The sequence below is a fragment of the Telmatherina bonti genome (assembly GCF_933228915.1).
Source record: "Telmatherina bonti genome assembly, chromosome: 7".
NCBI classification, from domain to species: Eukaryota; Metazoa; Chordata; class Actinopteri; order Atheriniformes; family Telmatherinidae; genus Telmatherina; species Telmatherina bonti.
The window spans coordinates 38089241-38114304 of record NC_136625.1 but is presented as its reverse complement, the minus strand read 5'-3'; the positions used below and the strand labels follow the sequence as shown (position 1 = coordinate 38114304).

At 49.0% G+C, this 25064-nt stretch overlaps 1 protein-coding gene across 1 annotated transcript; it reads right to left on the bottom strand.

Annotated features, from left to right (window-relative positions):
• Positions 1-25064, bottom strand: LOC306758904 (regulator of nonsense transcripts 1). Its single transcript, XM_079244330.1, has 24 exons — positions 24762-25064; positions 24117-24253; positions 23880-23969; positions 20593-20760; positions 18822-19002; positions 17859-18020; positions 17184-17268; positions 16965-17063; positions 11925-12033; positions 10823-10982; positions 10614-10732; positions 10355-10519; positions 8583-8697; positions 8349-8492; positions 8061-8274; positions 7288-7405; positions 7022-7178; positions 5529-5671; positions 5277-5451; positions 4179-4260; positions 3940-4101; positions 3615-3868; positions 3392-3514; positions 1-1735 (listed from the first exon to the last, which is right to left on the bottom strand). Exons 1-23 carry the CDS (start codon positions 24924-24926, stop codon positions 3395-3397), a joined length of 3324 nt encoding a protein of 1107 aa, XP_079100456.1. The 5' UTR covers positions 24927-25064; the 3' UTR covers positions 1-1735; positions 3392-3394.

Below are 25064 nucleotides of genomic sequence, written 5' to 3'. Positions count from 1 at the left end.
TTTATTGTGCAGGATTTTTTTCCAGGCTTCAGCAGGTTTCAAGCAGCAAAGCAATCAGACAGACATGCAAGAGTTGTTTCATTCATCATTCTGCAGGTAAAGTCTCATTTAAATGTCCCTTTTACATGTTAAACATGAAGAAAAGATGCAGATGAGCTCAGAAAATACCAACATTAAGAGCATATTTATATCATGTGAGTGTCAGGATTAAAATAAATATGAGATTGTATTGATCTCATCAGATTTCATCAACGCTAACTAAACTACCTGTTAAAGGAGTAAAACACCAAACGAGGACTCAAAGTTCACTAAATGCTCAGCAGAGTTCAGAGAACAAGCTAACTTCATTGTAAACGTGACAGCAGGTCTAAACTTTTATACACGACTGAAACTTAAATATATATTTAAAGAAAAGAAACCTAAATGGAGAAATAAAAGTTTTTTGTGTATTTGTGTAGTTTAACATCCTACATGCAGCATCATTTCTGCTTTTAATATAAACTCCTCTGTGTAAAATGGAGATAAAAGTAGAATCTCATCAGGTCAGATTTTATTCCCAGCAGAAAATCCACCCTCGTCAGTGAAGAACATCATCTACAGATGCAGAGAATTAGAAGGAATCACTGTATGCCTGGGAACAAGCCTAGATGCCGGTGATCTTGAGGACCTCATAAAGCAGATAGAGACATCTGGAGCAACAAGCTAGGAGCCGATCAAGTTAATGATCAGCAGGTCAGTCAGGACTGGACATAAAAGAGCACCTTAGAGAGGCAGAGTTTCTCAGATGAACAGGTGGAAGACATCTGTTGCTTATGTTCTACTGGAGATAAAACATGCTTCATGAGACCTGTCCATCTCTGAATTCTGCTTTTATTGACATTTCACACAGATTTCCAAGTTGTTTGTGTTCGGGGTTGGTCAGCAGACCAGCAGAAGATCTGGAGACATCTTACAGCCCGAGTCGTACTTCAGTGTCTGGATTCCCTGGGAAGCAACTCGTCTATTTGCTCATCACACACATCAACCTAACTGCACTCAGCAAGATTTCTACCTGGACACAGCCTGTCTTTGTAGTTCACTCCTAAACAGGTGGGATCAGTCTTTGGAGTCTTCAGTGACTTCCTGCTGGCCGACCCGGACGGCCGGCGATGCAGAGGAGTTCGTGGAAGCTGAGATAGAAAAGCGGCTGATCGGTGACTGTGCGGCGCTCCTCGAGGCACAGGTTGAGTTCAAACGTTTCTCCTGGATGCTTGCAGAGTCCCGATTCAAAGCTTTGGGTTTAAAAGAGTTGCCATGACAACGGCTTGAGGAGTCACCTCCGTTGGTTTTGCCACGCGGCGCCACAGAGGACCTCCTGTCCAGTCAGTTTGCGTGAGACGCCTCTTCTCCGTCTTCCTGGGCTTCTGAAGATTCCCAACCAGCCTGGAGGTTCCTGAGGGGTCATTCAGCTCGCCCCCCCCTCCTGGAGCAGCGGAGGGTCTGGCCTCTCCACCGGCGCCACGTCTTCACGGTGAGCGGTGCGCTTCTACCACCTCGCCTTCCTCCTGTCCAGGTGGACCCCCATGTTTTGCTCTCACTCTCGTGATTGGTTGGTTTCTCTCCTGTGACTTTCACACAGCGGCGCTTCGGTTGTAGCAGTGGAAAACGGGCGTCCATGTTTGTTCTGTTTTGTCATTACCCAGATCAAAATAGCAAAGAACTAAGCTTCACGCCGGCCTAGCTCCGTTCCAGGGACCTGAAACAGAAACAGGAGAAAATGTTCCCGATTACTCCTCCTTCACCTGACCACATCCACCTGGACACCAAACAGCCAATCACACGGGAGCGCGGCGACACGGTGAAGCCGAGCTGTCGGCGTTCAAACTCAGCGTTTTTATTCTCCAATAAAATTGTTTTATTATGATGAAGAGGAGGGTACTATACGGTGGAGATGATGAAGAGGAGGGTACTATACGGTGGAGATGATGAAGAGGAGGGTACTATACGGCGGAGATGATGAAGAGGAGGGTACTATACGGCGGAGATGATGAAGAGGAGGGTACTTTACGGCGGAGATGATGAAGAGGAGGGTACTATACGGTGGAGATGATGAAGAGGAGGGTACTATACGGCGGAGATGATGAAGAGGAGGGTACTTTACGGCGGAGATGATGAAGAGGAGGGTACTATACGGCGGAGATGATGAAGAGGAGGGTACTATACGGCGGAGATGATGAAGAGGAGGGTACTATACGGCGGAGATGATGAAGAGGAGGGTACTATACGGTGGAGATGATGAAGAGGAGGGTACTATACGTAGGGCTGCTCAATTATGGCAAAAATTATAATCTCAATTATTTAACAGGATTATCCAGTATTTATAAACAACTCTGCGCGTCGTGGTGTTCTGGACTCCGTGTCGTACATTATAACGTCTAATGGACGGTTCCGAGTTGTTTAATCTGCTTTTACCGCTTATATAGGAACTATTATACGCTGGCCTGGATGTACGTTTTATACCAAACAACCGCTGTCAGGCTGCAGCACGTTTTTCTTCATTCACCTGTTATAAGACGGCTGATCTGAACCAGCTGGTTAACGCGTTGCTATGGTAACGCCCCGTAACGGAGGGATATTACAGTGTTTAACTGGCCGAACTACGTATAGGAAAATAATGCAGCCAGTTGTCACTGACAATGGTATAAACTATGTTTAGGTGAACTTCCACAACCTACTGCAGTTATTCTACATTGACCTGCAGCCGGAGCCGACTGAGACTGGCCGCCTGGGAGTGCTTTAGGACGGGAGAGGCTCCCACTGCTCCTTCCTTACAGTAACTGCAGAACAATATGTGCCTTCAAGTCAGTCGCCACAACACCAGAAAAGTCTCTAATAACTCCAGTAAAAGCTGCTAGATTTGTCGCTTTTAACAAAAAAAGTCTCCAGATTTAGCGAGAAAGTCTCCAAGTTGGCAACAGTGTCTGAATGAAAGCAAAGCGGCTGTGGGAGGAGTTTACAGCACAGCGCTGCAACGCCAGAGACGCTCGATTAGCAGCTGAAGACAGCAGGAGAGGAAACTGCAGAGAGAAAAATAATCACACCCTTTTAGTTTTATCATGGTTGGAAACCCAGATCGTACTGAGATTAAAACCCGATTAATCGACCAGACGTACCACACCGTGGAGTTGAAGAGTGAAGGCATTTACATGAAACAGTGATCGTGTTGATGTCACACGTTGCGTTTCACATATAACACGCATTGCGTGTCACATATAACACGCGTTGCGTGTCACATATAACACGCGTTGCGTGTCACATAGAACACGCGTTGCGTGTCACATAGAACACGTGTTGCGTGTCACATAGAACATGTGTTGCGTGTTTAGCTGCAGGTGTGGTCCAGCGTTCTTACAGTCTAGTACTGGGACAGTCCAGTCACGCCACCATGCTGGTAGGCCCGCTCCCCCTGGTAGGTGGAGTCCTGGGACAAAGCGATGTCAATTTGGGACTTGAACTCGTCTCCTAGGTAACTGTCCTGCATGGAGACAAACGGAGACAGCCATTGGCTGGTGTGAGTTGGGAACGTCTGCTTGTTCCGTGGACATGTACGCAGGAGCACGGCGCTGAAGACGGACCTGTGACAGCTCGGGCTGGGACAGACCCGGCTGGCTCATCTGGGACGGCTGACTCATGTTCAGATATCCCTGAGTCAGCGGTCCCTGGGAGAACGGCTGGGACACCTGGTCCTGGCTGGCCTGGCTGCCAGTCATGTGACCTCCACGCTCCGTCCCGTTGGCGTTTCCCACGTTGCCACGGTTTCTCTGACGGCCACCTCGAGTCCCGCCTCCTCCTCCGCTGCCCAACTTGCTCTTCATTCCACCGCCACGACCTGAATACAAATATCGTCAGACAAAACAAGTCCTGATCTAGGTGACCAGGTGGCTAGACGCGACCTCTGACCTGCAGCCGGACCGTTCATCTGTCCGAAGTATCCAGGTGGAGGGATAGGAGGCATGACCAGGTTGAAGGGAATGGGGATGTTCATGGATGACATGGGGCCAGGTCCTGTCCCGATCATACCGATCTGGTCGTGGGTCTGGAAGTACATGTTGGCAGATCTCCCTGCAGGGGGAGGAAAGACACGAGTTACTCTCCGCGTTTTTAAAGCGTTTAAAAGACGTTTTAGTTTGAGAGCTCACCGTTGCTGCTGCGGTCGTACACTGATCCGGGAATCAGCGCCTCTCTGGCGTCGTACATGGCCGTGCTCATGAAACGCCCGCCCTGGAAAACAGACAGCAAGCTCATTGATCTGCTGGTTTTCAGGATTATTCATAAATCAGAACGACACACCAGTCCAGACAGATCATAGACTGTATATAACAGATGGGCGGAGCCTCCGTGACCCGTAGGTTTCTGAAGAGCTGAATTGAAGCTCGGTGGGCGGTTCCTACCATCACCATCTTGGCAGGGGCATGCGTGTCGTCTCACCCGGAAAATACAAATATGGGCAAAGAGGTGGAGCTGAGAGGGGGGCTGTGAGCGTCATGGTGGATGATTGACATCGAGCAAACTCTGAGCTTTCTGTAGCTAAGAGCTAACCGAGCTAACCCGGAGATAACAGGAGATAACCAGCTAACGGAGGTAAGCGGGCTAAAGCTAAGTCACGTTGTTAACCGGCTAAAAACCGCGGTTGTTCTTCTGACTTGAAGCGGGAGATCAGGTACCTGTCAATCAAAAGGACACGCCCCTAAATATGATGAACTACGAGATTAAATTACTTTTAAACGGGTGAGTTAGAAAAAAATTCACTCCCCCCCACAGTTGTCATGAAGGTAAACCTGACCTATTAAACCTAAAATGGATTTTTGTACCAGGTTGTAAACGTGTTTATTTCTGCTGTAAACATGTTTATTTCTGCTGTAAACGTGTTTATTTCTGCTGTAAACGTGTTTATTTCTGCTGTAAACATGTTTATTTCTGCTGTAAACATGTTTATTTCTGCTGTGAAGTTGGTCTTTTTAACATGGGAGTCTATGGGGATTTGCTCTGTTTTGGAGCCCCTAGTGGATGAAGGGGGAACTGCAGGTTTATGAACTTCTACATTGGCTTCACTTTTAACCGCCGGAGGTTGCTGCTTGAGACAGACACACCAGTGTGAGAGTTTATAGGCCTTGGGCTTCCTTCTGCTCCTTAGTATAATGTTACAGAAATGTGCATCCTTGTTTTGTACTTTGTGTTTGAGATAAATGAAGTGCAGACTGAGTGGATCCCGGAATTGCTGTGTGATGAACACTTACTGGGTTGATGGTGTTGACCAGTTTGCGGGGCTTGCTGAACTGCATGAGACTCTCTCTCAGGTTGTTTAAAGGACCTTCAACCAGGACCTTCTGCTCCTTGTAGTAATTCAGCAGGTGGTTCCACAGTGGCTGCTTGGACAAGGCCTTGGGGTTTCCCACGATGATCACACCGTACCTACAGCCATCAGGAGACCATCAGCGGGGGTTCTTACACAGCGACGGTGTCGTGACACTGCAGCGGCACTGCCGTACCTGGCCCTGGTGAGCGCCACGTTCAGACGTCTGGGATCGTTGAGGAAGCCGATGCCCTGATGCTCATTGGCTCTCACGCAGGACAAGATGATGAAGTCTTTCTCTCTGCCTTGGAAAGCATCCACACTGGCTATTTCAACCTCCTGCACGGAGAACAAGCACGTTATTCAATTACTACTGGAAGTTTATGTATACCATGAATAAATATCTTGATTTAGTCAAACTCTGGCTTGCATCTGTCTCTTTAACAGCGTTTCTCACTGCTAGGGACGGTTTTGATTATGGAAAATCAGTCAGGTATTACCACCAGCCCTCGCTACATCTACCTTTGGAAGTTCTGCACCCAGGTTTCTTTTTTTGCTCAGCGAAATCACAGCTGGAATTCTAAATATTGTCCTTTTCTAATTTACTTTTTCTTTTGTTTACAAACTTTTTACCCCTGCAGATTTTCAGCGTTTCCTGCTCCAACGCACCTGACTCAGATCAAATGGATCCAACAGTCAAAGAAGTTAATGTGAGTCAAGTGTGTTGGAGCAGGAAAACATGAGAGTCTACAGGATTGTGGCCCCTGTGGGTCGCAGCTGATGCAGAAGATGGCCAGTATCAGCCGGTATGAGGCTGGTATCGGCCGGTATGAGGCTGGTATCGGCCGGTATGAGGCTGGTATCGGCCGGTATCGGCCGGTATGAGGCCGGTATGAGGCTGGTATCGGCCGGTATGAGGCCGGTATGAGGCTGGTATCGGCCGGTATGAGGCTGGTATCGGCCGGTATGAGGCTGGTATTGGCCGGTATGAGGCTGGTATTGGCCGGTTTGAGGTTAGTATCGGTCGGTATGAGGTTGGTATGAGGCCGGTATGAGGCTGGTATCGGCCGGTATGAGGCTGGTATCGGCCGGTATGAGGTTAGTATCGGCCGGTATGAGGCTGGTATCGGCCGGTATGAGGCTGGTATCGGCCGGTATGAGGCTGGTATCGGCCGGTATGAGGCTGGTATTGGCCGGTATGAGGCTGGTATTGGCCGGTTTGAGGTTAGTATCGGTCGGTATGAGGTTAGTATCGGTCGGTATGAGGTTGGTATGAGGCCGGTATGAGGCTGGTATCGGCCGGTATGAGGCTGGTATTGGCCGGTATGAGGCTGGTATTGGCCGGTATGAGGCTGGTATTGGCCGGTATGAGGTTAGTATCGGCCGGTATGAGGCTGGTATCGGCCGGTATGAGGCTGGTATCGGCCGGTATGAGGCTGGTATCGGCCGGTATGAGGCTGGTATCGGCCGGTATGAGGCTGGTATCGGCCGGTATGAGGCTGGTATCGGCCGGTATGAGGCTGGTATTGGCCGGTATGAGGCTGGTATTGGCCGGTTTGAGGTTAGTATCGGTCGGTATGAGGTTGGTATGAGGCCAGTATTGGCCCATACCGGCTGACACCAAACCTCAGGTGTTGGTATGGGAAGTGAAGGAGGTAGACAGGTGATGAAACCACATGGATGCTCCACCTGGTAGAGCTTGGTGTGAAGGGAGCCGCTGAACTGCATGTACTGGACCAGGTAGGACCTCTGGCCCTCGTACGGGGTGATGATGCCGATCTGGTCCGGTTTAGCTCCGGCCTTCAGCAGCCTGGTGGTGATTTTCTCCACGTTGGCAGCCTCAGTCCTGCAGAAACAAGCGGGGGGGGGGAGGACGGACGAGACATCTGGCGTCATTTTTCAGAATCCATTTACTGATCATGCAGAATGAAGGAAATGTTGCAGAGAGTTCACACCGGTTCAGGTAGGACGTTCCAGAACTCGCGATTTCCTCTTGGCCCTGGGTGACGTAGAAGAACATGGGCTTGTCTGGCTGCGGCCACTGGAAGTCGAAGCCCTTTTTCCCCCGGTCGGCTGCGGAACAACAACCAAGATGCGTTACGGATTTTATTTCCATTCACACTTTCTAGAAAACACTTTTATTGGTTTTCTCTCGTCTGTCGTCCTCGCCTCCTTCCGCTGCTGAAATGTCATCCATCAGATTACTGTGGAAACTGAGTGTTTACGTTGCTGCCGAGTCAGAAAATTGCAGCTTATCTTTATAGAAGCACCAACAGCAACAATCTCTCCTCATAGATAATGATGAAGATGAAGCTTTTGCACTACTAGTTTGTTTTGAAAACCTGCAGCTGGAAAAACATCTGGAAATGCAGGTTTTTTTTTATAGGAAATAAACAGTTTTATCCACATTTGCCGTCTATATTTAGTTTTTTAACTTCTAAAAGACTGAGACAGTTTGTGGATTTTATTGGTATAAATTTTTGGCCCAGTCTGTCAATAAAGTTGGTGAAAGTAGAAAAACATTTATGGGATGTGTGGAGGTCTGTTGCAGCCTTGAGGCAGCTGCCCACGCGACCCCCCTGACCCCGGGAAGGATGGAAGAAGTGGAAGAGTCCTGCGTATCTCTTGGCTCTCTAGTGGACCCTTGATTGACATGAGGCTCAGAAATGGGGCGGGGGTGCAGCTCCGGACACCAGGCCGGGATCCGACCTGGACCAGCAGATCTCACCTGCAGTGACTCCGTTCTGCAGCGAACCCTCGTAGAAGATGTTGGAGGGGAAGGCGCTGAGGGCTGGGTGCATGCGGTACTGGACCTGCAGGCGGATCGGCCGGATCCCCAGAACAACCAGACGCTCAAACAGGGACTGGGACAGACCTGCTTTAGCTGCCTTCTTGCACATCACCACGGGTCCCAGCTGGCAGTGGTCACCCACCAGAATCAGCTACAGGAGCACAAAGTCACAGCGTTAAAACGAATCCTCTGCTGCCTGTTAGCACGGCTGAAACCGGTTGTCACCTGTTTGGCCCCGAGGACCACTGGCACCATACACTCCGGTTCAGTCGCCTGGGTACTCTCATCGATCAGGATCGATCTGAACTGCATTTTAGCCAGACGGGGGTCTCCCGCTCCAACGCACGTGCAGCAGATCACATCAGCATTCTGTAAGGCAGACGGGAGATGCAGGAAGTCAGACCGCGGACCCGCTGGCAATGCCCACGCCATCGCCACGCCCACGCCACGTAACCTTACCATCAGCAGCTCCCGCTCAGCGGTGCGCCTCAGAGCTCTGTAGCGCTTCTCATCTGAGGAGGACAGCTCGCCGGTCTCGTCCTTCAGCTGCTGCAGCTTCTGGAGCTCCGGCATGCTGTCACAACAAACCAGTTCACCAGTATGAGACGATTGTCATAAAGGTAAACCTGATCTATTAAATGGATTTGTACCAGGCTGTAAACGTGTTTATTCCTGCCGTAAACGTGTTTATTCCTGCCGTAAACGTGTTTATTCTTTCTGTAAACGTGTTTATTCCTGCCGTAAACGTGTTTATTTCTGCTGTAAATATATTTATTTCTGCCGTAAACGTGTTTATTCCTGCTGTAAATATATTTATTTCTGCCGTAAACGTGTTTATTCCTGCCGTAAACGTGTTAATTCTTGCCGTAAACGTGTTAGTTCTTGCCGTAAATGTGTTAATTCTTGCTGTAAACATGTTTATTCCTGCTGTAAACGTGTTTATTTCTGCCGTAAACGTGTTTATTTCTGCCGTAAACGTGTTTATTTCTGTTGTAAACATATTTATTCCTGCCGTAAACGTGTTTATTTCTGCCGTAAACGTGTTTATTTCTGCCGTAAACGTGTTAATTCTTGCCGTAAACGTGTTAATTCCTGCCGTAAACGTGTTTTATTTCTGTTGTAAACATATTTATTCCTGCTGTAAACGTGTTTATTTCTGCCGTAAACGTGTTTATTTCTGCCGTAAACGTGTTAATTCTTGCCGTAAACGTGTTAATTTCTGCCGTAAACGTGTTTATTTCTGCTGTAAATATATATATTTCTGCCGTAAACGTGTTTATTTCTGTTGTAAACGTGTTTATTTCTGTTGTAAACATATTTATTCCTGCCGTAAATGTGTTTATTTCTGCCGTAAACGTGTTTATTTCTGCTGTAAATATATATATTTCTGCCGTAAACGTGTTTATTCCTGCCGTAAACGTGTTAATTCTTGCCGTAAACGTGTTTATTTCTGCTGTAAACATGTTTATTCCTGCTGTAAACGTGTTTATTCCTGCCGTAAATGTGTTTATTCCTGCCGTAAACGTGTTTATTTCTGCTGTAAATATATTTATTCCTGCTGTAAATGTGTTTATTCCTGCCGTAAACGTGTTTATTCCTGCCGTAAACGTGTTTATTTCTGCCGTAAACGTGTGTATTCTTGCCGTAAACGTGTTTATTCCTGCCGTAGTAAACGTGTTTATTTCTGCCGTAAACGTGTGTATTCTTGCCGTAAACGTGTTTATTTCTGCCGTAAACGTGTTTATTTCTGCTGTAAATGTGTTTATTCCTGCCGTAAACGTGTGTATTCTTGCCGTAAACGTGTTTATTCTTGCCGTAAACGTGTTTATTTCTGCCGTAAACATGTTTATTTCTGCTGTAAACATGTTTATTTCTACTGTAAACATGTTTATTCCTGCTGTAAACATGTTTATTTCTACTGTAAACATGTTTATTTCTACTGTAAACATGTTTATTCCTGCTGTAAACGTGTATTTATGTCTATGGGGATTTGCGCCGTTTTGCAGCCCCTAGAGGATGAAGGGGGAACTGCAGTCTTATACATTTCTTCATTGGCTTCACTTTTAACCGCCGGAGGTTGCTGATTGGTCGAGCCCATTATGAAGCAGACTCATCCAGACTATCTGGATTATTTTTCATGTGAACTTCAGGACTCTGGCTGCAGATTGAACCCGTCGGCCCTGAACTGGTCTAAACTCTGTTCCAGTAACACGTCTCAGATCTGCTGGTACCTGTCCATGTTGCGGGTCTGGTTGTGCAGAGCCAGGAAGGACACCGGAGAGTCTATGGCCTCCCTGCTTTTGGCACACAGTCTCACCACCTTCAGCCCGGTCTGGTGGATCTTCTCAGTCAGCTGGTCAACTGCGATGTTACTGGGAGCGCAGACCAGCACCGGCCTGGAGGAACCACACAAGTCCAAACCTTCCATCAGGTTATCATGGTTAAAATAAACTTCCACACAGGTACAGCGACAAGCTCTTTGGTTCTGACCCGTTGCCCTGTCGAGCCAGGTGGTACACAATGGTGGCAGAGGTGACCGTCTTCCCAGTTCCGGGGGGGCCCTGGATCAGGCTGAGGGGCCGCTGCAGCACCGTCTTCACAGCGTACACCTGCAACACAACAAACACGTTGGCATGAGGCCCGGCGGCGCGGGTCGTACGCTCCACGGGGGTGCTCTACGCTCCATGTCTCCAGCTCACCTGGGAGTGGTTGAGGTCAGGCAGACCCTGTGCCGTGAAGCGTTTGGGTAGCTGGCACTTGATGACCACATCCTCCACCTCGTGTCCCAGCAGCTTGTGGTAGATGTAGCCAGAAACCGACGTCTCGTCCACCGCAAACGTTTTCAGGGCGCTCTGCATCCTGAGGGAGGAAGAGGAGGATTATGATGAAGAAGTACTTCTACCCTCCCCGTCACTGAAACACAGCAGGCTCCATTTTAAACTTCTGCACTGGTTTCACTGGTGCACCAGTAAAGCAAACCAGTGCAGCTCCACGTGAAAAGTTTCCTTTTGATCAAAACTCGGCTTCACGATGTTTCCGGCTGCAGCCAATCAGAGCGCAGGGACTGAAAGATTTGGTGTCTACTGATATCGCTATGACAACCGTCACAATAAAGCGTATTGCTATGACAACCGTCACAACGAAGCACTCCCACATGCAGCTGCCGCCACGTTTACTACAGTGTCCCTGGATGGACAAACAAGCTTTGCGTGACAGGAGCTAGAGCACTGTCTGGGATAAAGAACGCCTTAAAAGCACCACAGAAGAAGAGAGTAGTCACCAGCAGGCTGGATCCACCCACACATGAAACACATCTTATGTCCGCTGATGGCCACCGTACATTCACTGCTGCGCTGTACTCACCTTTACCACTAGATGGCGGTAATTCTTACAAAGAAACTTATCACTTTCACATTCTTGTTTATTTGTTGTTTTTTAACGTGACGTTTTACGTGGCGTTTACCTGAACTCTGCGTTGTTTTACGTGGCCGGATGTTTTCCAGGAGAACATGTCTGATCTAGATGCGCTTTAAAAAAAAAAAAAGCCACCGCTTGCAGAACAAGTGTTCACCTGCAGCCCAGGGCCAATCAGAGGAGAGAAACCAGCTCCTCTCTGCCTTTTCTTATTGTTATAATTCTTATTATTTATCTATTTTTCTTCCCTGAGCTCAGGTACGAAGAGAATGAACAGACAGACTGATAAAGGTCCTACACCTGGACCTGCAGGTGTCAGGCACACCTGTGTGGCTAGAAAACACACCAGATAAATGTGTTATTTCCTGTGTCTTCTACTGTAAATACCTGTCAAACGAGGTCGATTTCCACACGAAGTCCACCTGGAAGTTGTGAGGGATTTCCACTGGAGCGCCAGCACTGCTCCTCAGCTCGATGGCGATCTCGTCACCGTAGTCTGGAGTGGAACGTCAAGGCAGAACCAGAACACACCTGCTGCTTTCTCAAACATGTGCCGCCGTTGATCCGGTGAAGTAAAACAAATGTAAGCAAGATATCTGCAGTGTTTTCAGCCGCAGATTTGTTTTCTACCGGAGTGGATTTTCCCCAATAAAATGAAGAGCTGCTGATCTGACCAGCTGCTGACCACCTGACCACCAGCTGCTGATCACCTGACCACCAGCTGCTGACCACCTGACCACCAGCTGCTGACCACCTGATCACCTGACCACCAGCTGCTGACCACCTGACCACCTAACCACCAGCTGCTGACCACCTGACCACCAGCTGCTGACCACCTGATCACCAGCTGCTGATCACCTGATCACCTGATCACCAGCTGCTGACCACCTGATCACCTGACCACCAGCTGCTGACCACCTGATCACCAGCTGCTGACCACCTGACCACCAGCTGCTGATCACCTGACCACCAGCTGCTGACCACCTGACCACCAGCTGCTGACCACCTGACCACCAGCTGCTGACCACCTGATCACCAGCTGCTGACCACCAGCTGCTGACCACCTGATCACCTGACCACCAGCTGCTGACCACCTGACCACCTGACCACCAGCTGCTGACCACCTGATCACCTAACCACCAGCTGCTGACCACCTGATCACCTGATCACCAGCTGCTGACCACCTGATCACCAGCTGCTGACCACCTGATCACCAGCTGCTGACCACCTGACCACCAGCTGCTGACCACCTGATCACCAGCTGCTGACCACCAGCTGCTGACCACCTGATCACCTGACCACCAGCTGCTGACCACCTGACCACCTGACCACCAGCTGCTGACCACCTGATCACCTAACCACCAGCTGCTGACCACCTGACCACCAGCTGCTGACCACCTGATCACCTGACCACCAGCTGCTGACCACCTGATCACCTAACCACCAGCTGCTGATCACCTGATCACCTGACCACCAGCTGCTGACCACCTGATCACCTGATCACCAGCTGCTGACCACCTGATCACCTAACCACCAGCTGCTGACCACCTGACCACCAGCTGCTGACCACCTGATCACCTAACCACCAGCTGCTGACCACCTGATCACCTGACCACCAGCTGCTGATCACCTGATCACCTGACCACCAGCTGCTGACCACCTGATCACCTGATCACCAGCTGCTGACCACCTGATCACCTAACCACCAGCTGCTGACCACCTGACCACCAGCTGCTGACCACCTGATCACCTGACCACCAGCTGCTGACCACCTGATCACCTAACCACCAGCTGCTGACCACCTGACCACCTGACCACCAGCTGCTGACCACCTGATCACCTGACCACCAGCTGCTGACCACCTGATCACCTAACCACCAGCTGCTGACCACCTGACCACCAGCTGCTGACCACCTGATCACCTGACCACCAGCTGCTGACCACCTGATCACCTGACCACCAGCTGCTGATCACCTGATCACCTGACCACCAGCTGCTGATCACCTGATCACCTGATCACCAGCTGCTGACCACCTGATCACCAGCTGCTGACCACCTGATCACCAGCTGCTGACCACCTGACCACCAGCTGCTGACCACCTGATCACCAGCTGCTGACCACCAGCTGCTGACCACCTGATCACCTGACCACCAGCTGCTGACCACCTGACCACCTGACCACCAGCTGCTGACCACCTGATCACCAGCTGCTGACCACCTGACCACCAGCTGCTGACCACCTGACCACCAGCTGCTGACCACCTGATCACCTGATCACCAGCTGCTGACCACCTGACCACCAGCTGCTGACCACCTGATCACCAGCTGCTGACCACCTGACCACCAGCTGCTGACCACCTGACCACCTGACCACCAGCTGCTGACCACCTGACCACCAGCTGCTGACCACCTGACCACCAGCTGCTGACCACCTGATCACCAGCTGCTGACCACCAGCTGCTGACCACCTGATCACCTAACCACCAGCTGCTGACCACCTGACCACCAGCTGCTGATCACCTGATCACCTGACCACCAGCTGCTGACCACCTGATCACCTGATCACCAGCTGCTGACCACCTGATCACCTAACCACCAGCTGCTGACCACCTGACCACCAGCTGCTGACCACCTGATCACCTGACCACCAGCTGCTGACCACCTGATCACCTAACCACCAGCTGCTGACCACCTGACCACCAGCTGCTGACCACCTGATCACCAGCTGCTGACCACCAGCTGCTGACCACCTGATCACCTGACCACCTGATCACCTAACCACCAGCTGCTGACCACCTGACCACCTGACCACCAGCTGCTGACCACCTGACCACCTGACCACCAGCTGCTGACCACCTGACCACCAGCTGCTGACCACCTGATCACCTGACCACCAGCTGCTGACCACCTGATCACCTAACCACCAGCTGCTGACCACCTGACCACCAGCTGCTGACCACCTGATCACCTGATCACCAGCTGCTGACCACCAGCTGCTGACCACCTGATCACCTGACCACCAGCTGCTGACCACCTGACCACCTGACCACCAGCTGCTGACCACCTGACCACCACCTGCTGACCACCTGATCACCTGACCACCAGCTGCTGACCACCTGATCACCTAACCACCAGCTGCTGACCACCTGACCACCAGCTGCTGACCACCTGATCACCTGATCACCAGCTGCTGACCACCAGCTGCTGACCACCTGATCACCTGACCACCTGATCACCTGACCACCAGCTGCTGACCACCTGATCACCTAACCACCAGCTGCTGACCACCTGACCACCTGACCACCAGCTGCTGACCACCTGATCACCTGACCACCAGCTGCTGACCACCTGATCACCTGACCACCAGCTGCTGACCACCTGATCACCTGACCACCAGCTGCTGACCACCTGACCACCTAACCACCAGCTGCTGACCACCTGATCACCTGACCACCAGCTGCTGACCACCTGATCACCTGACCACCAGCTGCTGACCACCTGATCACCTAACCACCAGCTGCTGACCACCTGATCACCTGACCACCAGCTGCTGACCACCTGATCACCTAACCACCAGCTGCTGACCACCTGATCACCTAACCACCAGCTGCTGACCACCTGACCACCAGCTGCTGATCACCTGACCACCAGCTGCTGATCACCTGACCACCAGCTGCTGACCACCTGATCACCTAACCACCAGCTGCTGACCACCTGATCACCTGACCACCAGCTGCTGATCACCTGATCACCTAACCACCAGCTGCTGACCACCTGATCACCTGACCACCAGCTGCTGACCACCTGACCACCAGCTGCTGACCACCTGATCACCTAACCACCAGCTGCTGACCACCTGATCACCTGACCACCAGCTGCTGACCACCTGACCACCAGCTGCTGACCACCTGATCACCTGACCACCAGCTGCTGACCACCTGACCACCAGCTGCTGACCACCTGATCACCTGACCACCAGCTGCTGATCACCTGACCACCAGCTGCTGATCACCTGACCACCAGCTGCTGACCACCTGATCACCTAACCACCAGCTGCTGACCACCTGATCACCTGACCACCAGCTGCTGACCACCTGACCACCAGCTGCTGACCACCTGATCACCTGACCACCAGCTGCTGACCACCTGACCACCAGCTGCTGATCACCTGACCACCAGCTGCTGACCACCTGATCACCTGACCACCAGCTGCTGACCACCTGATCACCTGACCACCAGCTGCTGACCACCTGATCACCTGACCACCAGCTGCTGACCACCTGATCACCTGACCACCAGCTGCTGACCACCTGATCACCTGACCACCAGCTGCTGACCACCTGATCACCTAACCACCAGCTGCTGACCACCTGACCACCAGCTGCTGACCACCTGATCACCTGATCACCAGCTGCTGACCACCTGACCACCAGCTGCTGACCACCTGATCACCTGACCACCAGCTGCTGACCACCTGACCACCTAACCACCAGCTGCTGACCACCTGACCACCAGCTGCTGACCACCTGATCACCTGACCACCAGCTGCTGACCACCTGATCACCTGATCACCAGCTGCTGACCACCTGATCACCTGACCACCAGCTGCTGACCACCTGATCACCTGACCACCAGCTGCTGACCACCTGACCACCAGCTGCTGACCACCTGATCACCTGACCACCAGCTGCTGACCACCTGACCACCAGCTGCTGACCACCTGACCACCAGCTGCTGACCACCTGATCACCTGACCACCAGCTGCTGACCACCTGATCACCAGCTGCTGACCACCTGATCACCTGACCACCAGCTGCTGACCACCTGATCACCTGACCACCAGCTGCTGATCACCTGATCACCTGACCACCAGCTGCTGACCACCTGATCACCTGACCACCAGCTGCTGACCACCTGATCACCTGATCACCAGCTGCTGACCACCTGATCACCTGACCACCAGCTGCTGATCACCTGATCACCTGACCACCAGCTGCTGACCACCTGATCACCTGACCACCAGCTGCTGACCACCTGATCACCTGATCACCAGCTGCTGACCACCTGATCACCTGACCACCAGCTGCTGACCCCCTGATCACCTGACCACCAGCTGCTGATCACCTGATCACCAGCTGCTGACCCCCTGATCACCTGACCACCAGCTGCTGATCACCTGATCACCAGCTGCTGACCGGCTGCGTTAGCGATGCTACGACTGGCAGCATGGTGTCCAAGCCACCCAGAAGAACCTGCCTGTATCAGAACAGAGAGATTTAATTGGTGGATGATGGAGAATGAGATAATTGTGTCGTTGCAGTTTCCAGAACCGCCACTAGATGCCACTAAATGTCCAGATGTGTCTCATCAGCTGCAGGCTACTGATGTCCAGTCAGGCGTCTAAACTTTCAACTCCCATCAGGATACTGTCAGGAACTTTGATGACATGTCCGATGCATTTCCACGGAGGAGCCAGGTCTCCTTTGTATCTCAGACAAATCTCATCTCCTTGCATCAGTCGCATGTCTGGAGAACAACAGGATGAAACCAAATGTTCAGCAGTCAATATTAACACATAACATCATTAACAGTTAGACTAACAGGCTTTATTAGAGGCAACAAACACTGAGGTAGAAAACTACACACCAGAATCAGTCTTAGGAAGGGTGAAATAAGCAATCCTCTTCTTATTCAGGCCTAAATCCCATCGCACCGTTATGTTGTCTTGTGTCTGGTGAGAAAAGAGACAAAACAAACATTTAAATGGAGGCGAAAATAAATCATGTCGATGTGAAAATATCATACAAAAATAAATACATCAATTGAAAGAACAAAAACTTAATGTATGAGATTTTTTCATTATTATTGATTTATTAAATTAAACTAAATATATTAAAACAAAAAATCAAATAGAATAAAATTTACTTAAACATATAGGTAAATAAATACATAACAAAATAAAATCAAATTTAAGTTAAAATAAAAAATAAGTATTTTAAAATAATTACAAACTCATAAGATTTATTAATTAAACAAGAAAGTTATAGTATATTACTTCCAGTGTTAAAAGTTTAGTTAAACTGCAAATGACACGATAAAAATCTGCATAATAATGGCTAATGTTTAAGGTTTTTTTTTTAATTAAATGAATATAATTTAAGAAATAAACTTTTAATAAATAAAAATCAGTTTAAAAAAACAAAAAACTATATTACTCTCAGTGTTTGGACATTTAGCTAAACTGCAAATGAAGACATAAAAAGCTGCAAAAATAATAATTCTGAAGATTAATCAGTGTAAATTTTCTTCTTCTATGTTTACCTGCGACTCTTTGAGTTTCTTGTCGTAGTCAGCCTCCAGCTTAACAAGTGGACCAAAGATGTTCTGGTACTGGTAGGCGTCCTCATAGCGGAGCAGGACATGCTGAGGCTCCTCGTCTACTCCGGGTTTCTCCAAGTCCTCCAGAGTCGCTGTGGGATTTTCCTGTCAGGAGACACCACACATTAAATCTGCAAACCAAAGACTGGACCGAGACACTGCTGGCTTTTAAATAAACATGTTTCACATCCAGAGGCAAGAAAACATGGATCTTCATCAGATCATAGTGGTCTGGGGGTAGACCGGATCCTACGGGGCGGATCAGATCCTACTGGGCGGACCGGATCCTACTGGGCGGACCGGATCCTACGGGGCGGATCAGATCCTACGGGGCGGATCAGATCCTAGTGCCCAGGGTTGACCAGCTTTCTATCCAACCTATTTCTTTCCAGAACCAGAACCGCCCGTCACCCACCAGGTTGCATGTCTTGGTTGTGTTTACCCACAGTGCAGTGCACTGAACCCACAATGCACTTTGCTTTTTAGTTAGCTTCCTGTATTTTGTCTTTAAACAGGCTGAGACGTGTTTGTAGGCGAACCGAGTCCACTGTTCTTGATCCGAATAAGAACCAAGTTAAATAAAACAACTTCCGCTGCAAAGATCTGCATGAAAAGCAGCTGTGGTCGAACCCTAATCCGGTCTCAGTGTGGACAACGAATTAGTAAAAGAGTCAGGATTCAGTTTTCTGACTAACAAACAATCAGAACCTAAAACTAAAAGCATCACATGAACAGAACCTCTGAGTAAACCTGCGGCACATACACCAGTTAGTTCAGATAAGAGACACACAGAGCAACGAGCAGGCACATAACCCCCATATGTGATAGGAAACATGATCAATTTGCATCACCATAAGCTGGATGCTGGTTTAGAGGATTTGCATGGAGCAGCTGGGCTGACGGTACCTTCCAGAGTTCCTCCAGCTTGTTTATTTGCTGGGCGGTGATCTGGCGAGCCCGGAGCTGCTCCTGCTCCGAGGGGATTTTCACCAGCCAGGAGAGGAAGCAGCGATCCTGGATGAGAGGCTGCCACTGCGAGCTGTCCCAGTTGATGTCCTTCAGACTGCTCTGGCTGGCACACGGCTGCCTGAGTCACAACCAGCAAAACGCTCATTTAAAGCGGGATCTTTATGGGGATTACAGGCACATCGCAGAAAATTAGAATATCATGAAAAAGTTCAATATTTTCCATCCCTTATTTCAGAATGTGAAACCCAGATATGATATAGATTTATAACACATAGAGTGGAACATTTCAACCATTTATTTCTTGAAACGTTGATAATTGTGGCTTATAGAGAACGAAAACCCAAAATGTAGTGTCTCAGAAAATAAGATTATTACACAAGATCAATGAAAAACAGATGTTTTCAACAGAAATGTCAGGTTTCTGAACAGTATGGTCATTTCCATGCACTCAGTACCTGGTTGGGCTCCTTTTGCATGAATTACTGCATGAACGCGGCGTGGCAATGGAAGCCATCAGCGTGTGGTGCTGCTCAGGTGGAATGGAAGCCCAGGTTGCTTTGATAGCAGCCTTCAGGTCATCTACATGGTCGGGTCTGGTGTCTCTCATCTTCCTCCTGACAACACCCCACAGGTTCTCTACGGGGTTCAGATCAGGTGGGTCTATTGGCCGATCCAGCACAGTAACAGCGTGGTCATGGAAGCAGCTTTTGGTACCTTTGGCAGTGTAGGCAGGAGCCACGTCCTGCTGGGAAATGAAATCTGCATCTCCATAAAGCTTGTCAGCAGAAGGAATGTCTCTAAAATGTCCTGCTAGATGCTGTGGTGACTGTGACCTTCAGAAAATCCAGTGGACCACCACCAGCAGATGACATGGCTCCCAAACCATCACTGACTGTGGAAACTTCCCTCTGGACTTCCAGCAACATGGATTCTGGGCCTCTCCACTCTTCCTCCAGACTCTGGGACCTTGGTTTCCTCATGAAATACAGAATCTGCTTCCATCTGAGAACCAGTCCTTTTCCTCCGTAGCCCAGGTGAGACGGTTCTGTCGGTGTCTCTGGTCCAGGAGAGGCTCGACACGAGGAATGGGACATCTGTAGTCCATGTCTAGGATCCGTCTGGGCGTAGCAGCTCTTGATGAGTCCAGCTTCAGTCCACTCCTTGTGAAGCTCCCAGATTCCAGACAATCCTCTCCAGGCGGTTCTGCCTTCTGCTGGTGCAGCTTTTCCTTCCATTCAACTTTCCATTAACATGCTTGGATCCAGCTCTCTGTGAACAAGCAGCTTCTTTAGAAATGTCCTTCATGGCTTTCCCTCCTTGTGGAGGGTCAATGATGGTCTTCTGGACATCTGTCAGGTCAGCAGTCTTCCCCATGGTTGGGTCACTGTCTGACCCAGACTGAGAGACCATTTAAAGGTTTAAGATACCTTTGCAGGAGTTTTCAGTTGATCAGGGTGACGCCATGACTTTCTAAGGCTGAAGTTTCTCACAATATTCTAATTTTCTGAAACATTTTGGGTTTTCGTTCTCTATAAGCCACAATTATCAAGATTTCAAGAAATAAATGGTTGAAATGTTTCACTCTATGTGTAATGAATCTAAATATCTGGGTTTCACATTCTGAAACAAAATATATAGACCTTTTTCATAATATTCTGATTTTCTGAGCTGTACCTGTAGAATGAAGCAGCTGTGAAAGCATCCTCACCTGCACAGCAGCACCACCACCGAGTCGGCCTTGGCAGGGATGAAGCCCAGCAGGAAGACGTTGCGACAGCCGCAGTTGTAGCACTCCAGAACGGTTTCCCCCAGCGGACCATCCTTATGCAGGGTCACCTCCTTGGACTTCGCCCTCACCAGGTGGTTTACTATGTGGCTGCAGGTCAGGAGAGCGAAAATGAAGGAAACACGTGGAGGAAGTGCAAACGAAGACACGGCTACATGCGGGAAGGTGACGGCAACCCCCTTCATTTCATTAAAACCTGACACTTAAAAGTTTCACTTCCTTTTTTTATTTTTATACGAAACCAAATGATTTTAGAATAATTAACATCTCAGCTGCCTGCCGGGGTTTGCAGATCCTTCATGGTACTGACACAAAAACGGCTTTTTGTGGGGAACGTTGATGAGCAGAGGTTAGCTCAGGGGTCCGTCCTCGTCCCAAACCGTTCCATCTTCTACCTTAATGACTTTGTTAATGAGTCGAAACTGTTTATCTTGTTCATTGCTGACATTATTTTATGCAGGTGTCGGCATGTGAAAGAAGCCTGACAAGAACTGAAAACAGTTTGATGTAAAAAAAATTATCATTAAGGCTTAATAAAAATTTATTTCCTGGTATTTAGTAATGAAGATAAAACTATAGAGAACGAAGCAGTGTTGACAATAAGAGGAATTAAGTTGTGGGGCTTAATGAAAATATTTCATGGAAGTTGCATTTTAATAACATAAAAACATAAATATCAAAAAGAACGGACGTGTTGCGTAATGTAAAGGATTTATTGAACAATAAGGATCTACATTATAGAAGGACTTGTTGCAATGAAACATGGGATCTACATGAAAACATACATTAAACCAACTTTCCTTCCACAGAAAGGAGCAGTAAGAATCTCAGGTCCATCCGGAGTCTTATTAAATGCTCTCTTCCCTGTGGGCCGAAGGGGAACTGGAGCATATTTCTGATCCCAGTCTGTGTGGAATACTGTCCACCATGTGAAGATAATCCCACTTCTGAGCTTTGTAAACCTATCTGGACTCTACGTAGCACAACAAGCAGCTACACAGTAAAAACCAGACATTTAGCTAAATCTAGTTTATTTACACACGTTTACTGCTCTGCAAAGATAAACACATAAATCAAACAACGAAAAACAAAGTTCACGCAGTCGTGACAAGCAGGATGGGAAGTGTCCTGCAAGCAGCAGGATACAGAGCGGCTTATATACATAGCCTGTGTATAAAAGATGGACAGAGCCGCCGTCATCGCCATCTTGGCAGGGGCATGCGTGTCGTCTCGCCCAGAAAATACAAATATGGGCAAAGAGGTGGAGCTGAGAGGGGGGCTGTGAGCGTCATGGTGGATGATTGACATCGAGCGAACTCCAAGCTTTCTGTAGCTAAAAGCTAACCGAGCTAACCCGGAGATAACAGGAGCTAACCAGCTAACGGAGGTAAGCGGGCTAAAGCTAAGTCACATTGTTAACCGGCTAAAAACCGCGGTTGTTCTATGTTCTTCTGACTTGAAGCGGGAGATCGGGTACCTGTCAATCAAAAGGACACGCCCCTAAATATGCTGAACTTCGAGATTAAATTACTTTTAAATGGGCGAGTTAGAAAAAAATTCACGTCAGCTGCATCCCAAATGTCTTCTTGGCTTTATTCCAGCCATAGAGGATCATTATTTTCCTGCTTTTCTCATCACTTGTTGATCTTTGGCTGCTCCTGATTGGACGTTACCGTCAGTTTAAGCTCTCTGATTGGTGGAAAGTCTGACAGGAAGTGTCTTCATCATCATGTCCAGGTGAAAATAGAGGTCTCTTAGCAACATGGTAGTGATGGTGATGAAGATGTGATATAGTGCCTATAGAAATTATTCACCCCTGCAGTTTTACTCTTTTATTGCTTTTGTTAATAAAAAAAATCCTTTTTAAGGTCTAATTGAAAACTTATTTCTACAAAGTAATAAAATTATGCAACATAAAATGAGTGATTGCATAAATATTACCCCCACTTAAAGTGATTTTCTTCATTCAACAAAGATCCGGTCAAGTGATCCTTGTCATGTCACAATTCATGGAGATCACCGAGAGACTTTGTCTCTAATGACTGTGGAGTAAAAACACGTGTTTGGAAGGTTAATCAGTAAACCTGCCACTGAAACATGAAGGCAAAACACTCCATGACTATCGGAGAAACCGTTACTGAGAAGTAGAAGTCAGGGGATGGAAAAGAAAACATTTCTAAGGCTCTGAACACACCCTGGAGTTAAATCTGTCACTAAGACGTGGAAGGAAGATGGCACAAGACCAGGTCGTCCTCACAAACAGAGACCGCGCAAGAAGACTGGTGAGAGAGTCCACCAGGACAACTATGACCACCTGAAGGAGTTTCAACCGTCGGCAGCAGAGATGGGAGAGACAACTGCTGCTGGGTTCTTCACCAGGAAAGCCTCTGCTAAAGAAAACTCTCATGAAATCTCCACTAGAGTTTGCCAACAGTCTTGCCGGAGGATCCACGGTCAAGTGGAAGAACCGCACATCACAACAAACACAGCATCTGTACTGTGAAGTATGGTGGCGGCAGCACCGTGCTGTGGGGATGCTTCTCCGCAGCAGGCTTGCAGAAGAAAGCAGCAACATATAGGAGGACAACCTGATGTGCTGGAGAAGTGCAGCTTGGGGGAAGCTTCGTGTTCCTGCCAGACCATGAGCCAACACATCCAACTACAACTAGGAGTGGTTGGAAGACAACAAGGAGAAAGTTCTGGAGAGGCCCAGATCTCAACTCGATAGAGAAATTGTGGCTGGACTTGAAAAAGACTCTTGACAACCGATTCTCATGCAACCTGACAGAGTGGAAACACTTCTGCATAGTCAGATGGAGCAAAACTGCAGTGTCCAGATGTGCAAGCCTTACTGAGACCTGTCCACACACACTCCACGCTGCGACTATAGCTAAAGGTGCTTCCACTAAAAACCGGCTTGAAGAGGGGGAAAACTTATTCAATCATTAACTTTATGTTGAAAATATTTTATTGTCGTTACTTTGCAGAAATAAGTTTACAAATACACATTCAAATGGATTTTTTTTTGGGTCACAGAAGCCAAACGTTGCACATGACTGATTTACAAAAGCAATAAAAGAGTAAAACACTGCAGGGGGGGGGGGGTGCTTTCTACAGGCACCCACCCGTAATGCCGTATCTGCAACAGGATTCCTTCCCAGCTCCTCTAGCTATATCCACCACCACACAGAGAGGAAAACACATCTCACCTGCCAGATGTGTTCCCACGGCCATTACAAAACCACTTCTTACTGGTGTTGCAGTAGACGACGCAAGCTGGGTCGTGGATCCCACAATAACTACCAGAAATACAGGGGAGAGACAAAACGCAGGAGTTAGGAACAGGCTGGAAGATTTCACCAACTTCTCAGCTGGTTGTCCAGAACAATGTCTGCAGAAGGTCCTGAATCCTCAAAACCCCAGTCAACATACACCTGGTGGCTTACCTGCAGGCATGCAGCGGAAGGTCCTTCGTATAGTACGTATCCTCCTCATCCTCCTCAAAGTTCAACTCTGCCAGCAGCTGGCTGGCTTTTACCACAGGATCATCTCCATTCTGCAGCACACCGTCAGGACCATTAATCTGAGAAAACCCAACATACATGTGCAATCAATCACAACCATCCCCTTTAAGTAAACGGAGGGTTAAAAGCAGACATTTCACCAGCAGAGAACTCATTTCTCATCTATAAACTGTTAATTACCGCTTTCTGTACCAGCAGGTGGGACATGTGTGGCGGTTTTACCGCTTAGCATTGCGGAATAAATACATTTACGTTCATAAATATGTATTTCTAACAGTTTGACACACAATCTCTGGTACCCTCGGTTCAATATGTAAACAAGACGGATAGCTAACTGTAAACGCTGCTTAGTTAGCATGCTAGCCCGTTAGACAGCATGCTAGCCCATTAGCTGCTAACCCATTATCCAGCATGCTAGCCAGTTAGCCAGCATGCTAGCCCGTTAGCGGGACAACAGCATGGGAGCCGCAGCGAGGCTAGCTGTTGTTAGCCAGCTGGTGTTAGCCTGCTCACATCGTGTCAACACGGCACGTTTTCACACAGAAACGGGGGAAAGAAGCACCAGACCTGGCCGTCCAGCTGGCTCTGGGTCTGGCCTTGGGTCTGGCTCGGCAGGGTGAAATCGGTGAAGTCGAACTCGGAGCCCTGAGTGTCCGCTCCCAGCAGCTCGGCTTCCTCGGTGTCCAGGAAGGTGAGAGTCTGCGAGCTGGGCCCGTACGCCTCGACACTCATGGTGTTTAGTCTTCTTTCAGAGATATTCCAGCTGCTCCGACGCGTTTCCTCACACCGATGCTGATCCGGAGGATGGTCAATAACAGAGACGCGGCAGTGATGGGAAAATGACACCGGTGGTGTGGGACCGAGGATGCC

Coding starts and splice junctions, on each gene's coding strand:
- LOC306758904 (XM_079244330.1), bottom strand. CDS start 24,926: ATGAGTGTCGAGGCGTACGGGCCCAGCTCGCAGACTCTCACCTTCCTG. Junction 10,733..10,822: donor CTGACCTCAACCACTCCCAG/GTGAGCTGGAGA, acceptor GTTGTGTTGCAG/GTGTACGCTGTGAAGACGGT. Junction 3,515..3,614: donor CCCAGCCCGAGCTGTCACAG/GTCCGTCTTCAG, acceptor GTCTCCATGCAG/GACAGTTACCTAGGAGACGA.